General features: G+C 42.9%; 1 protein-coding gene across 2 annotated transcripts in view; it reads right to left on the reverse strand.

Moving 5' to 3' along the window:
- Positions 1 to 6,633, reverse strand: part of col5a3a (collagen, type V, alpha 3a) — a 42,916-nt gene extending 36,283 nt beyond the window's left edge. For both annotated transcript variants that reach the window (XM_084036488.1, XM_084036487.1), the window contains exon 1: positions 6,393 to 6,633. In XM_084036488.1, coding sequence (XP_083892614.1) covers positions 6,393 to 6,465 — 73 coding nt within the window. In that variant the 5' untranslated portion in view covers positions 6,466 to 6,633. The remainder of the gene's footprint in view (positions 1 to 6,392) is intronic.
- Between the last annotated feature and the right edge of the window lie 5,672 nt (positions 6,634 to 12,305).

Consider the following 12,305-nt stretch of genomic DNA (forward strand, 5'->3'; position numbering starts at 1 on the left):
GAAAACATTAGGGTACGGATCTAAAGGTATTTAGAGCTTGTAGTTTTAATGTTTATAAATCATTATATCATATATAATATAATGATATAATATATCATAAACAAGCAGTGTGAATTAAATAATTACAGAAGTCGCTGGCTTTGTACGAGTGGCACCAATAAATGTTCACCTGGCCACATCGGTCTTTAAGGTTATTTTTCAGGTCTGCTCTAACCATCCTGACAGTGAACCAAGACCTAAATGTCAAGGAGTAAGGTATTGACTTTAAAAGGTCACAGATGAGTCAGCCACACTTAAATCCAGACACTGACATTGTTTATAATTTCACATTCTCACATTAACATCAAGGCTTTTTGTCCACCTGATAAAATACAATAAATTGACAATGTTCAGTTGGCCAATAAAGTTGTTTTAGTTGCATCAAATCAACGACATTTGCATTAAAGGCACAGGTTACATTGAGGTATTATGTTTGGCTGTGAGCTACTGGGCATTTTAAATGCTTCCAAACTCGTATATAGCACCTTTAAAGACGTGCATTTTATTGTGACGAGCAGTTTGCTTTGCATGTTGCTTTATGTCTGGGTCCTAATCCTTTATATTTGTATTTAATTCCAAATGAGCTCCTTGTAAATTGTTGTGGCCTTTACTGCAAATCAATTTCCTTTGGGATAGCAAAGTTTAAAGTTTGTGTTTTGGTCAAAGTTCAGAATTCAGTAACTCTCTCTGTTTACAGTATCTATCTGTCATCTGTTCTTTGTCTGTCTCTCTTTTACATACTCATGCACAGGAAGAGAGGTCATAAGGCAGTGATGTTTGGAACAGTCTGAATAGTTTTAAATTGAAGCAACATGGGTCTAATTATATGGGATTCTTGGGTTTCTCTCAGCCCATCCGGAACGGCACCTGACAAAATGGTCCCAGGACAAAATAACACAATTAACTCTTCAACAGCATTGTTTCATTTCAGGTCATCCAAAAATTAGATGTCAGTGCACCCAATAAACCAGATAAAGTGCATATATATTTATAAAACTCTATGATGTTGACCAGTTGCTCCAGCTATTGGCTGACAGAAGACTGTTGACCTCTGACACTCAAGATAACAGACAAGGGTCTAGGTTTGCAACAATGCCAAAGGGAGAAATTTGAGATAAGCCGCAGAAATTCCTCCCAAAAAGAAACAGCACTGATAATGATCAGTCAAATGTGCAGGGAATATTGGCATCCCACACCAAAGTGTCCAAAAACCTGTGCTGGACTTGGAGAATGCATCCCTGATGGCTGCAACAACATTAAAAACGAGTTGAATACAAGCATACAACATCAAATACAAACAAGTTCCTGTGAGAATCCCCTTTTTCACCATCTCCACAACACCTGATTCTGGTGTCAAGAAAAACACAAGGCGTAAGGCAGGTGCACACAACATCTGGATCCATGAAGCAATCAATAACAGAAAGTCTAATCCCTGCTCTGGATCCATTTGTGTCACCTTAAGTTGGGCCAATTCTTGTAGCCTCTGCACTATCCTGCAGCACTGACTGTCTGAGCAGGCTTTGCTTGCATCTCATTAGGCTTTGTAGTAATCATGTCCTTACAGGACCTCACCTGTCAAATGATGTTACATTCTAAAATGAAACACCCGCAACTTCCGTGGTCATTGTGTCAGCCTGTGCAGCATGCCGTCACGGACCATTAGAGATGTGGTCCAACATGTTTGAAATAGCATCGTAAAATCTCAAAGGACAAGATGACTCAGAGTGTTTTCCAATCGCATAAAAAAGGTCAGAGTACATGGGAAGGAGCTGGAACATCCAGCGATTTCACAGTCATCTGGCATTTCTGCCTTCTTTTTCTCTTTTTTTCCCTGAGACAACCATGTCTGTCCAGCAACAGAGTTGTCCACAGTCTTCCAGACAGAAACAAGCTGAACACTCTCATCTCACAGATCGTGCTCTATCCCCCGGAAATGCCACCAAACAGTCTACATCTGTGTATAGTCTGTGGCCGTGTGACACTGACACAGTCTCTCCATGCCCTGCGGTCAAACGACTTAGCACCACTCCAGTCATACATGGACGTGATTTGTTCTCTGTGTTTCTAAAGCAAATGTCTCTGAAGACATTCTTTATGACTCACACCACCTACACTCCCGGCTCAGCCTGAGAAGACCCCTCGCACACACACAATACCACTCTGTCAGAAATGATTGCGCCTGGGAAGTGGGGAATTTTAACAAGAAATGAAGCCAACATGAATCTGGCAATGATAATTCTCCATAGTATTTCGGGCCACACCCTGGGAAAGCACCTCTCCTTGTCCAATCTCGGCATAAAAACTACTGTTACGGGGGCATTTTCTTCAGAAACACTTTTTTTTTAAATCCAACAAGCTGTTAAACTTATGGTGATTGATTAATAATGAATCAGTGGTGACAGAGCCGCTGGAAGTGGTTGAATAAATCCAGACACAGTTTCTCCCGGACTCCATGAAGAACAGCCTTAATCTAATTAGCAGTGGGTGTGACCTTTTGCCGGGGTCACTGCTGTGTGTGGACAAGGACACTGTGAGGTGAGGAGAGCTAATACGTGCCCTGAACAGATGAAAATGTAAACATGACTGACTGCATACACAGTCACACTAGCATATGACCAAACAGTCTGCACACAGTGTTTATATGAAGCTCAATTATAACGCCCACATGGAAGAAACAGCACTTTGGACCTCTGCCCTGGTAAAGATGTATCTCTGAATCACTGCATTATTTTATCCGTCAAACACTTTGCTCTTTTTCTTGTGGGAAGATACAGAAATCTAAACAAATACGAGTTGATATAAACATTTATGACAGAAGTGGATCTACTGTCACATGGAGACATTTGTTGGGCTGGAAGTAAGCAAACTGAGAGGCAGTGATAGTTATCGCCCTGAATGTGCTTTGTGGTTGGGTCTGCTTTGAGTTATCGCTGAGAGTTTAAGCTCGAGTCAAGTCGGCTGTTGTGTAGACGGCAGCTTGGAATTACTTTCAACATAATCTGAGGGGTTCTAAAGTCATGAATATTATTAAGAGACAATAAACGTGATGATGAATATGCCTCACTGCAAGTCTTTAATCCATTTAAAACATGTAGTCTGTAATGCCAAATTGCTTAAATACCACATTAATACAGTATTTATATGGGCATGCTGCTCATCTATCTATCTATCTATCTATCTATCTATCTATCTATCTATCTATCTATCTATCTATCTATCTATCTATCTATCTATCTATCTATCTATCTATCTAGATATCTATCTATCTATCTGGATATCTGGATAAATAGCTGAATATGGGTCAGTTGCTGTGTCCTGTTGTTACTTTTGGTGTCGAAGCTGCAAGATTCTGGTGGCATCTGGTTCCACATCTGGTCATCAACTCACATCAGCACCACATTCTTCAATCTCACAGTTTGTTCTGCTCATGTTTGTTCACAGCATGATGGGCCGACGGGCCAAAAGCTGCTTGGCCCATAGAGAAAACACCTGCTCCTGAAAACCCATAAACTGGACATGCACTCCACACATTTCTACTTCTACGATGCTTGTGAGGATGTACTTCTGACTGCAATAAATCCATTCCTTAACCATAATCATAATCTCCACCGCATGTCTCACATCGGTCCGTAAACTAGCCTGCCTGTGTATGTGTGTGTGTGTGTGTGTGTGTGTGTATGATGTTGGAATGCGATGTTGGAAGATCCTTGTTTTTTATCCTTCTGAGGATATTGCTTCCTCATAAATATGCAACATAACACACCTCCACAAGAAACACAATCACAGCTTCCCATACATACCTTCAGGCACAGAGGATTAACATGCAAGCGTGCACATGACCAAGCCCATTCAAGTTTAAACCCCAAGCCGTCATTTAGTCTCTCAGGCAGCTATTATGGAGTGTAACAAAGTCAAAGCACAACACGATTTGCTACCACACGTCATGTGCAAGACGGGTTCATTCTTTTCCTTTGTGCTTCCAGTGGACATTTAAAAAATTAAAGATGTTCGCTTCTCTGTGTTTGCAGTTTAATGCTAAAGGAGACTTGGCAGGTTCAAAGAAGTAGAAATATGAGCCAGGTCACCGCGTCACTGAGGGTAGACTCTACAGATTGCTTTGGGAGGAAAGCTTACTACTGTGACTTCAATGTGCTTGTGCATGTGATGGATGGCTGTTAAAAAAAACTTTTTCCGAGGCCCCATAAAGTGGGGTAAAGAGACAGATGAAATGTAAGGGGACTGCAAAGAAGTCAGCCCCTCTGATGTCTGCTCATTGCAATTCTACAAGAAGCATCTCCAACTAGTCCCACAGAAAGCTTCTTCAAGCATCCAGTGATCAGAAACCCAGAGTCCCAGAAGCTGGAGGGGACGGGAGTTACTGAGGTTCTGGGAGCCAGATGTGCGTCGAATACTATAGATTGCAGTCCGGCGCCATCAAGTATTTAGGCAGCATTTCTACATATTAAAGGGGCCAGTTTGCCTCATCAAAAAGTCTGAGAAGCAGTGACAGATATCAGCATCTCTGATACTGATGTTAAGTGATTCCATAGAGAAACTCCAACTCACATAGCAGAATGAAACGCTAGAGCTGTAACAAGCGTACAAGTCCTCTTTTCCTAGTCTCTATCCTGCTAAATTCAGCTGCCTTTTTCATTTGTTTTCATTTGCCACTAATTTGTTACTGGATCAAAGGCGAACAAGCATTGCCGTCCTCCTTTGGGAGTCTGGTGCAGAATTGGCAAAAAAAGGCTGGATCAAACGGGACACAGTGAGGGAGCTGTATGCACGATTTCCCCTCCGTCATAGAACCAGTCAAGGATGAGGCATGGGCATGAGCAAGAGGAGAATGGTAATGTAAAGGGAAAGATAAGGCACATAAAATACAAAAACAAACACCGCCTATTCCCAGGAAGAGCACAAAAAGAAAACAAGGAAAGAAAAACTCTGTTGAGGCAAAAGTACAGAGGACTCTGACTGAAGCTGTGGACGTGTGCAAGAATGTCTCACTTCCTGTCAGCAAACATGACTACAAAGTCCTCTCATCTCTGTCGAACACACAGAAAGCACATGGGGGAATATTCTGGCACTGTAATACACATAAACATGTAGGATACGGACTCCGAGAGGCAAACACATTATCGAACCACATGCACATCTGAGGCTGCCATATCAGCACCACCACATGTCCCACGCACTTCTAAATCATCTCTCACTTCACAGGCCCTCATTAGAGAGCAGTGGACGCCGCAGCCGCTGTGTCGCTTGAATGTGATTATGTCAGTTGGCTCTCCCCCCCTCCCCTGCCGTCGCTTTATGTCAGCCAACTCCTACGAACCCTTCCAGCCATAAAGTGGGTGCATGTGGAGGGCATCTTTAAGCACGTCTGGTGACCACAGGGTTAACTCCTGCTGTTGAGGCATGTCCCTCCATCGAGGAACGGTCTGCTGCCATGTTGAAGATACTCAGATGCAGCCACAGGGCATGGTGACCTGTGTGGGCGGCAGTGGACCATGCAACATACAGTATGCACATGCTGGTTGTTACTGGGAGTCTTTAAAGGGGTGCACCACTTGCTGAACAAGCCTGAAAATGCAATAGTGTGTCCCGGGGCGGCGTGATGGACAGCCGGAGACAGACAGATGTGACAGAGATCAGGCCCTCGCAGGCTGATCGTTGAAAAATGAGTCCACTTCCTTCACTCCTACAAGACAGTGCGACTTAGGAGTGTAATATATGAGCTGAGGTAACTGCCGACAGTAAAACATGTAAACTATTCAAGCGTGCCAGAATAATCATAACTAAGGCGGTAAGAGCGTGCGCGCTAAGCACCTTCACTCAGGACCCGTGTGAGCAGAGGGCACATTAAACGGATCCATGACAGGAATTTTAATCTACTCTGTTCGGTAAGTGTTCAGCCATTCACCTCTTTCTCAAGCCGACGTTAAACCGTTTTCGCAGTAAACCGACGCCGGTCACAAGCAAACTCAAAACATGACATCATCGCGAGTCCTCCAGCTCACCTGACGCGCGCGCGCGGCGGCGGCGGAAGGACACATTAGAATTCAAAGGCGCGGCGACGTGTGCAATTAAAATGCAGGCTGGAGGACAAGGCGCCGAATCAATCCGAATGTGCCCTTTGCGCAATGACGCGGATAATTAATGTGTGTGCTTACAGGAAGAATAACTTGTGCATAATTGCGCATATGCACGGCTGTGAAGGACCCACGGTCAAGCTTAAAATGCAGTGTTTTTGCGCCAATAACTTTGTTTGCGGGAGACATAGTGATGAATGGAAAAAAAGAGTCGCGGAAACTTGACGAAGAGGGTGCAACTAGTGTTAAACTATACTTTACCAGCTCGGCTCGTCGTTACGTGAAGCAGCATGAACAGAAACAGTGGTATTCTCCTCCTCATGAAATGGTCCATCTTGTTTCCAAGCGGAGACCCCCCCTCTGCCTCCGCCACCACAACTTTACTCTGGAGTTATATTCGCGGGGATTGAGCAGCCATGCGTCAAGAAAAGGAGAGAAGCCAAGTCTTGTAGTTCCACTTGCTTGATTGTTGGAGAAGTTTTGTTGTGGTGGCTCGTCTCAGTTTCGCTCTGCCCCTCTCATTCAATTTCGCCCTCTCCCCATCACTCCCTCCCTCCCTCCTCTGCTCTCCACCTCCTCCGCCTCCTCCCTCCCACAGACGCTCCCAGGACGGGTGGATGAGAGGCAGAAAACTCCAATCTTCATTCTTGTTTATTGCTAGTAGCGATCATTTGTCTCACTTCTTAAAAGTGGTGCACAACGCTCTGATATCTTATCATCATATCTTATCCACAGATGAGCAACCTGAATGTAGGCTATAATATAACATTCAATTATATATGACAGTGATTGAATATAGTGACCACCAGGATAATATTAATGATGGTGATAATGATGCTGATGGTGCAAACTGTTCAGATATCTCATTATGTCACTCTTGTGATTTGATTCCCTGTTGACGTTCAGCTGACAGTGAGGAGGATGGAGGATGTATCCGAGCTTTGAACTTCACACACGCCGCTAGTTGAATGCACCTCAGCATTACAACGCCACTGGCCGCTTCATGGAGTCAGGGTGGGTTATCTCCACCATCAGTCTTATCTGCAGCTCAGCATTGCTGCAGCATTTCTGCAATGCTTGTTCAGACTGGAGCTTGACCACAGCGAGGCTGGAGGCCGAATCACCTTAGGTTAGAGGTCGGGGGCGGCTAGTTCAGGGGCAGGCACACCTGGTTAAAACCTATTATTTAAACAAAATGAGGTGTGTTATTTCACACCCCTTGGGATGAGTGGTCATCCTGCCTTGTGTAGCTCTTTAATGTGAACAATATCCATAGAACAGAAGCATCCATTTGCACATGTTTAATCAAAATATTGAAAAGACGTATTTGAGTTGCATTATATATCTGGAAGTTACTCATCTTTTAATAGAGACACGTCTCGCTGACAGCAATGAGCTGAAATATTAGTTGTGAAAAGTCACCTCTTTATACTGCCAGGGACATCTGTCCCAATCATCTGGCAAAACTTATACAGTGTCAGTTACCTGTGCAGGCCAAATACAGTTCTGCATAATTCATTTCAGGAAGTCTGTGGTATTCATTTGAGCTCTGCTCAAAGATAAGACTTGTGAAGACCTTGTCTAATTGGAAAATTACCAATGCTAACGTTTTTGGAGTCCAAGCTACAACATGCCTTCGTGATGTAACTGCACTTCCAGAGAATTTGAAAAAAAAAAGAAGTCAAACCGCCAAAAGAGGGAGGAACACGCCCATTATTTCTCTCTTTTATTAAAAATCATTGACATCAGTTTTGATGTAAATCCCAAACAATGCTTCTTCATAGTAAATATTGTAAATGAATTGTAAACATCTTTAAATTCTTCAGAATAACCCTCTCTGAAAAATCAGATAAAAGATACATTTCCTGAGCCTCAAACACTAAATTGTAGGAGCAATTAAAGAGTGAAAAGAGTGAGAGATAGGAGGTTTGACAGAATCACCCCGATAACTGAACAGGTTTAAGTTGATCTGGTAGGTAAACAACGGACCCCCTGACCTCCCACTGTTTCCCTTCTCAGTACCAGCTTAGCGAGCCTGAGTCAGGGCCACATTCCTACCAGCTTTTAGCAGATAGTTACTAAGAGTCCAGTGGGTAGTCTGAGCTCAGGGTGAGAAATATTTCCAGAGTATGTGCTATGTACCTTCGTCCAATTACGGAATAACTGACAGATAATCATTCTTTAAAACACACGATTAAACAGACAAAATGGATCAGGAAAATTCCAGTTCAAATCAAGAGGATCCATTAGTCTAATGACGGTAGTTTGTCAACTTTTATTAACCAAGACAATTTCATAAATCAGACTTATACTGATTAATGTAAGTTGAATGCATGATCCTTTTTTGAAGTGGATGTAAACACATGAATGCTGCTCAACAACGTGCTGGCGAACTCTTTATCCTGATAATCAATCAGCACAAAGAAACTTTGTTTTATTCGCATATGTGGGAACACAGAGACATTAAATTAAACTCCATGTGTTTTTGACATGCATTTATGGATACACGGTTTCCAACAACAAAAAAATCCCATGAAGTTTGGCAGGAGATGAATACGTGACAGAAAACTTGAGGACGTGTCTCTGTTTTCCCTTATTGTAAAATTAGTCTCCTGTCATTTGAATGTATTTATTCTCTACCTCCTCAGAATTACATGTGCTTCCAGTATCGGAGTTGGAAGATTAGCCCAGACATGTGGAATGGTGCTACAATTTGGAAGTATCTCTCTCTCTCCCTCTGCAGGTCATTCTGTGCTGATAAATGATGGTTGACTTTACTTATCGCCAAATCACTGAGAGGGTGGGAGGTGAAGAGAAGTGATCTGTCATCGCCACATTTTGGGCCCTGTGAGACAAAGTGAAACCTCATTAATCCTCAAGGGGAGCGTTTTAGGATTAGAGACCATAAGATGGGCTTTCAATCGAGGCTGCCTCCGGTTCTGCTCCCTGTGTTGAAGAACGTGCCACAACAGGACAACAGGCCAACTGTCAGGGAAGATATGCATGCATAGTTGCAAAGAGACGGCTGACTCTCTCATTTTGCCAAACATTGATTTATGTCTGTTTAAAGGGAAAATGTTCCTTTTTTTCCCTACGCAGTCATTAAGAAATAAGCACCTTACAAATCACTCCGGAGCTTCCTAATGGCCTTGTGATATCATTTAGTTATATATGGTGTGATGAATATTGTTATTACTTTCTGTCAGTGCGATATAATGATGATATAATCATCATTTGTGAATGATGATTGTGGATCTAAGTATATGGTTTGTGTGAGTGTGTGTGCATGTGCGTGTGTGTGTAACCTGACAGCTTGTACTTCCTTTCACCATTCAGAGCAGGAATATGAATGAACCTTCAGATTACCGCTTTTTCCACACATGGAGATTCTAAAAAAAAAAAAAAAAAAACCTGCTCCCATCTGTATGCAATTTATAAAACACGGATGAAAAGCTATGTGGTTTCAGTGCTAATGGTGAAAAGAAATATTACCTTTCATGTGGGATTTTGTAAAATGTGGATTTGGTCAGTGAATTCAAAACAAGAAACAAATGTGTTCTCCTTAACGGTATGAAGGCAAAAAAACACAGACACTGAATAAATGCACATTTTGCTTGTTTGGGAAAGTGTAGGTTAATCTATGAGAGGCTGGTAAAACCCCTGATTTATAAAAGCACCTGAAGAGGAACGCGTTGTGCCACCCATAGATTGCTAATGGAAGTATCTCCATATATCTGAAAGCATGTGTTCTTACATACAACACCTCTGTGATAGAAATCTATCCTGCAACAGGTCTTCGTGGTTTATCTGCCTGCAGTACAAGAGGGGCAGAGTGAGCATCAGATAGGGGAAGATTGGAATTTAATCACCACTGTGCTTCCCTTAACCTATTATGGTATTTGGAATGTTTTAAAAAAAAAGAACGGTATTACTTGGGTCTGGTTGAAAGGAGCAAGATTGCCATCAAACCAAAACTGAGCTGGAGACAGATGGGTTTCAGATAAATTACTCCACGCAATCAGTTGCTTAACCCTGCTGTTAGTCGACAAACCAAGAAAGAGAGTGTGTGGAAGTTCGCTCTTTCCACTGGGGCCAGTGAGGACAACTGTCAGTCTGGTGATAATTATTATATTGAAAGATGACAGGAGACTAAACTAATTAACATCTAAGGACCATGTCTGTTAAATGAGCTGCTCAAACAAATAGAATAAATAAACTCAACCACTCAAGCTCCCCCTTGGTACGCTCTTCTTTACCGTTTACAGCACAAATGCAGTATATTTCGTTTTGATCTCTAAATAGCAAGGAAATGTAGAAATTTGCAGACCAATTGAGGTAAACCTTTCTTTGAACTTTTCTTCTGCGTGGAAAACATTTGAATTTCAGGTCCCCATAACACCAGCTTTCTTCTGCTATATGCTCGGATACTCGGGGGCTATTAAAGTCATTTTATTTCCAATATAAAAGTGTATTGGAAATTTTAGCCTAAGAGCAGATAAGAAAATGACTTAGTCAGAGGAGTTTGACGACATGGCGCCACAGTTACTCAGTGGACAGCCCCCCGGGGAATCCATTTAAATTCTTGGTTTGCCTGAGATTAGATGTAACTGGCACCACGCTGTTACATCTCTTTGAATGAATAATCTGCAAGTGGCAATGTTCTTTATGCGTCAGCTTGTTTCCATGAAAATATGTTGTGCCACCAAAAATTGTTGCTTTTGTATTTCAAATTAACTACATGAAAGAGTGTTTTTGAGTCCAATCTGAATTGGATGAACTGAGACTGTACGAATGGCTTTTAGTGATGAGCTGTAACTCTATGCATGCTCCTGAGAATGCCATTAACTGCTCATAAAATGCCACATCATGATCTTCAGGGTGCCACTGCTCTCCAAGCACTCTCTGTGGAGTGTTCACTGTCTGCAGCTGCAGCAACAGTTGTAACTCTCCTCTTCTGGTGCAGCCCCGTGGCCGCCACTTTTAGCACTCTCACTCAATTAACCGTGTTCTCCAGCTTCCTCGGAGCCCCTAAAACACTCTCCCAGCTCACTCCTTTCTAAGTCTTTGCACTCTCTCCCTCCCGCCCACCGACCCCCAGCTACTCTTTTCCTTTCGTCCCTTTTATTCTCGTGAAGTTTGCATTCCACACCTCCTCTGCAGACCGCACACAAAAGAGCAGAAAGCGCCACTCCTGACCGGTGGCAAACATTCCAGTCCTCGAGGCCCTTTTCACACAGGCAGAGTCCCTATCCTTCCAGTAGCATCAGCCAGGGCATATCTGTTGTCCAATGCTGCTGCATGGAGGTGCCACCTACAGGAGGGCCAACACCAACGTGTGATGTACATGATGATAAAAAGAAAAAGCTTGCATAAAAATGTTATATTTTTAAAAAGTAGAAAATATTTGAAGTGCAGATACTTATGAATAACAGCATGTAACCACCCAATCCATCTTTAATTAGAAAGAGTGAAAACAGACATTGACTTTATAAAACAGCTGGGAAACCACGGAATGTTCCGAGAGGAGTGTCTGCTCATGTATCCATAATGTCAGGACACAGGAAATTGACTATTTATCTATAAAAGTAGGATTAGAAGCGATGGGCTTGTCGTTTTCCATGACTTGAACTTTGATAAAGAGTTTGCAGATAAATGCTCAGGTGCTCAGAGGGGACCAGTGCGAGCTCTGATGAAGGATGTTGAAAAACCGATTGGGAGGTTAAATGCTGTGGGTACGTAGGCACAGATGTGCAGTAGGGAAAGTGGATGATTGAGGTGAAAAAGGGAGGAGACCTTAAAAGCAGAGAAAGCACGTGGCCGGCCAGCATGTGTGGGCTTGTGTTATCCACTCCTCTGCGTCTCTTTCCTCACTCCGTCTGTGTCTTAGTGCCTTAACCTTCGGAAATTCCACAGCAATAGCTCGGAGGCTGGTAGACTTCTCCGGCTGCCCGGGACCCCTCTTCATCACCATCTACACCACCTGTCCACTTTCTCTGGAAGCACAGGGGAAAGCATGCAGGAACGACCCTGACCTTACTCCAGCTGCTTACTCCGGCCCTTTTAGCACCACATCCACTGGTGGGCCGCTTTAAGATTCTCTCTTTGGGCTCTTCAAGGCAGTGATAGAATAATATATTATAATAGGGGTCAGTTAAGATACTTCAAATGAATGAT

The sequence above is a fragment of the Eutrigla gurnardus genome, assembly GCF_963514095.1.
Source record: "Eutrigla gurnardus genome assembly, chromosome: 20".
Lineage (NCBI taxonomy): Eukaryota > Metazoa > Chordata > Actinopteri > Perciformes > Triglidae > Eutrigla > Eutrigla gurnardus.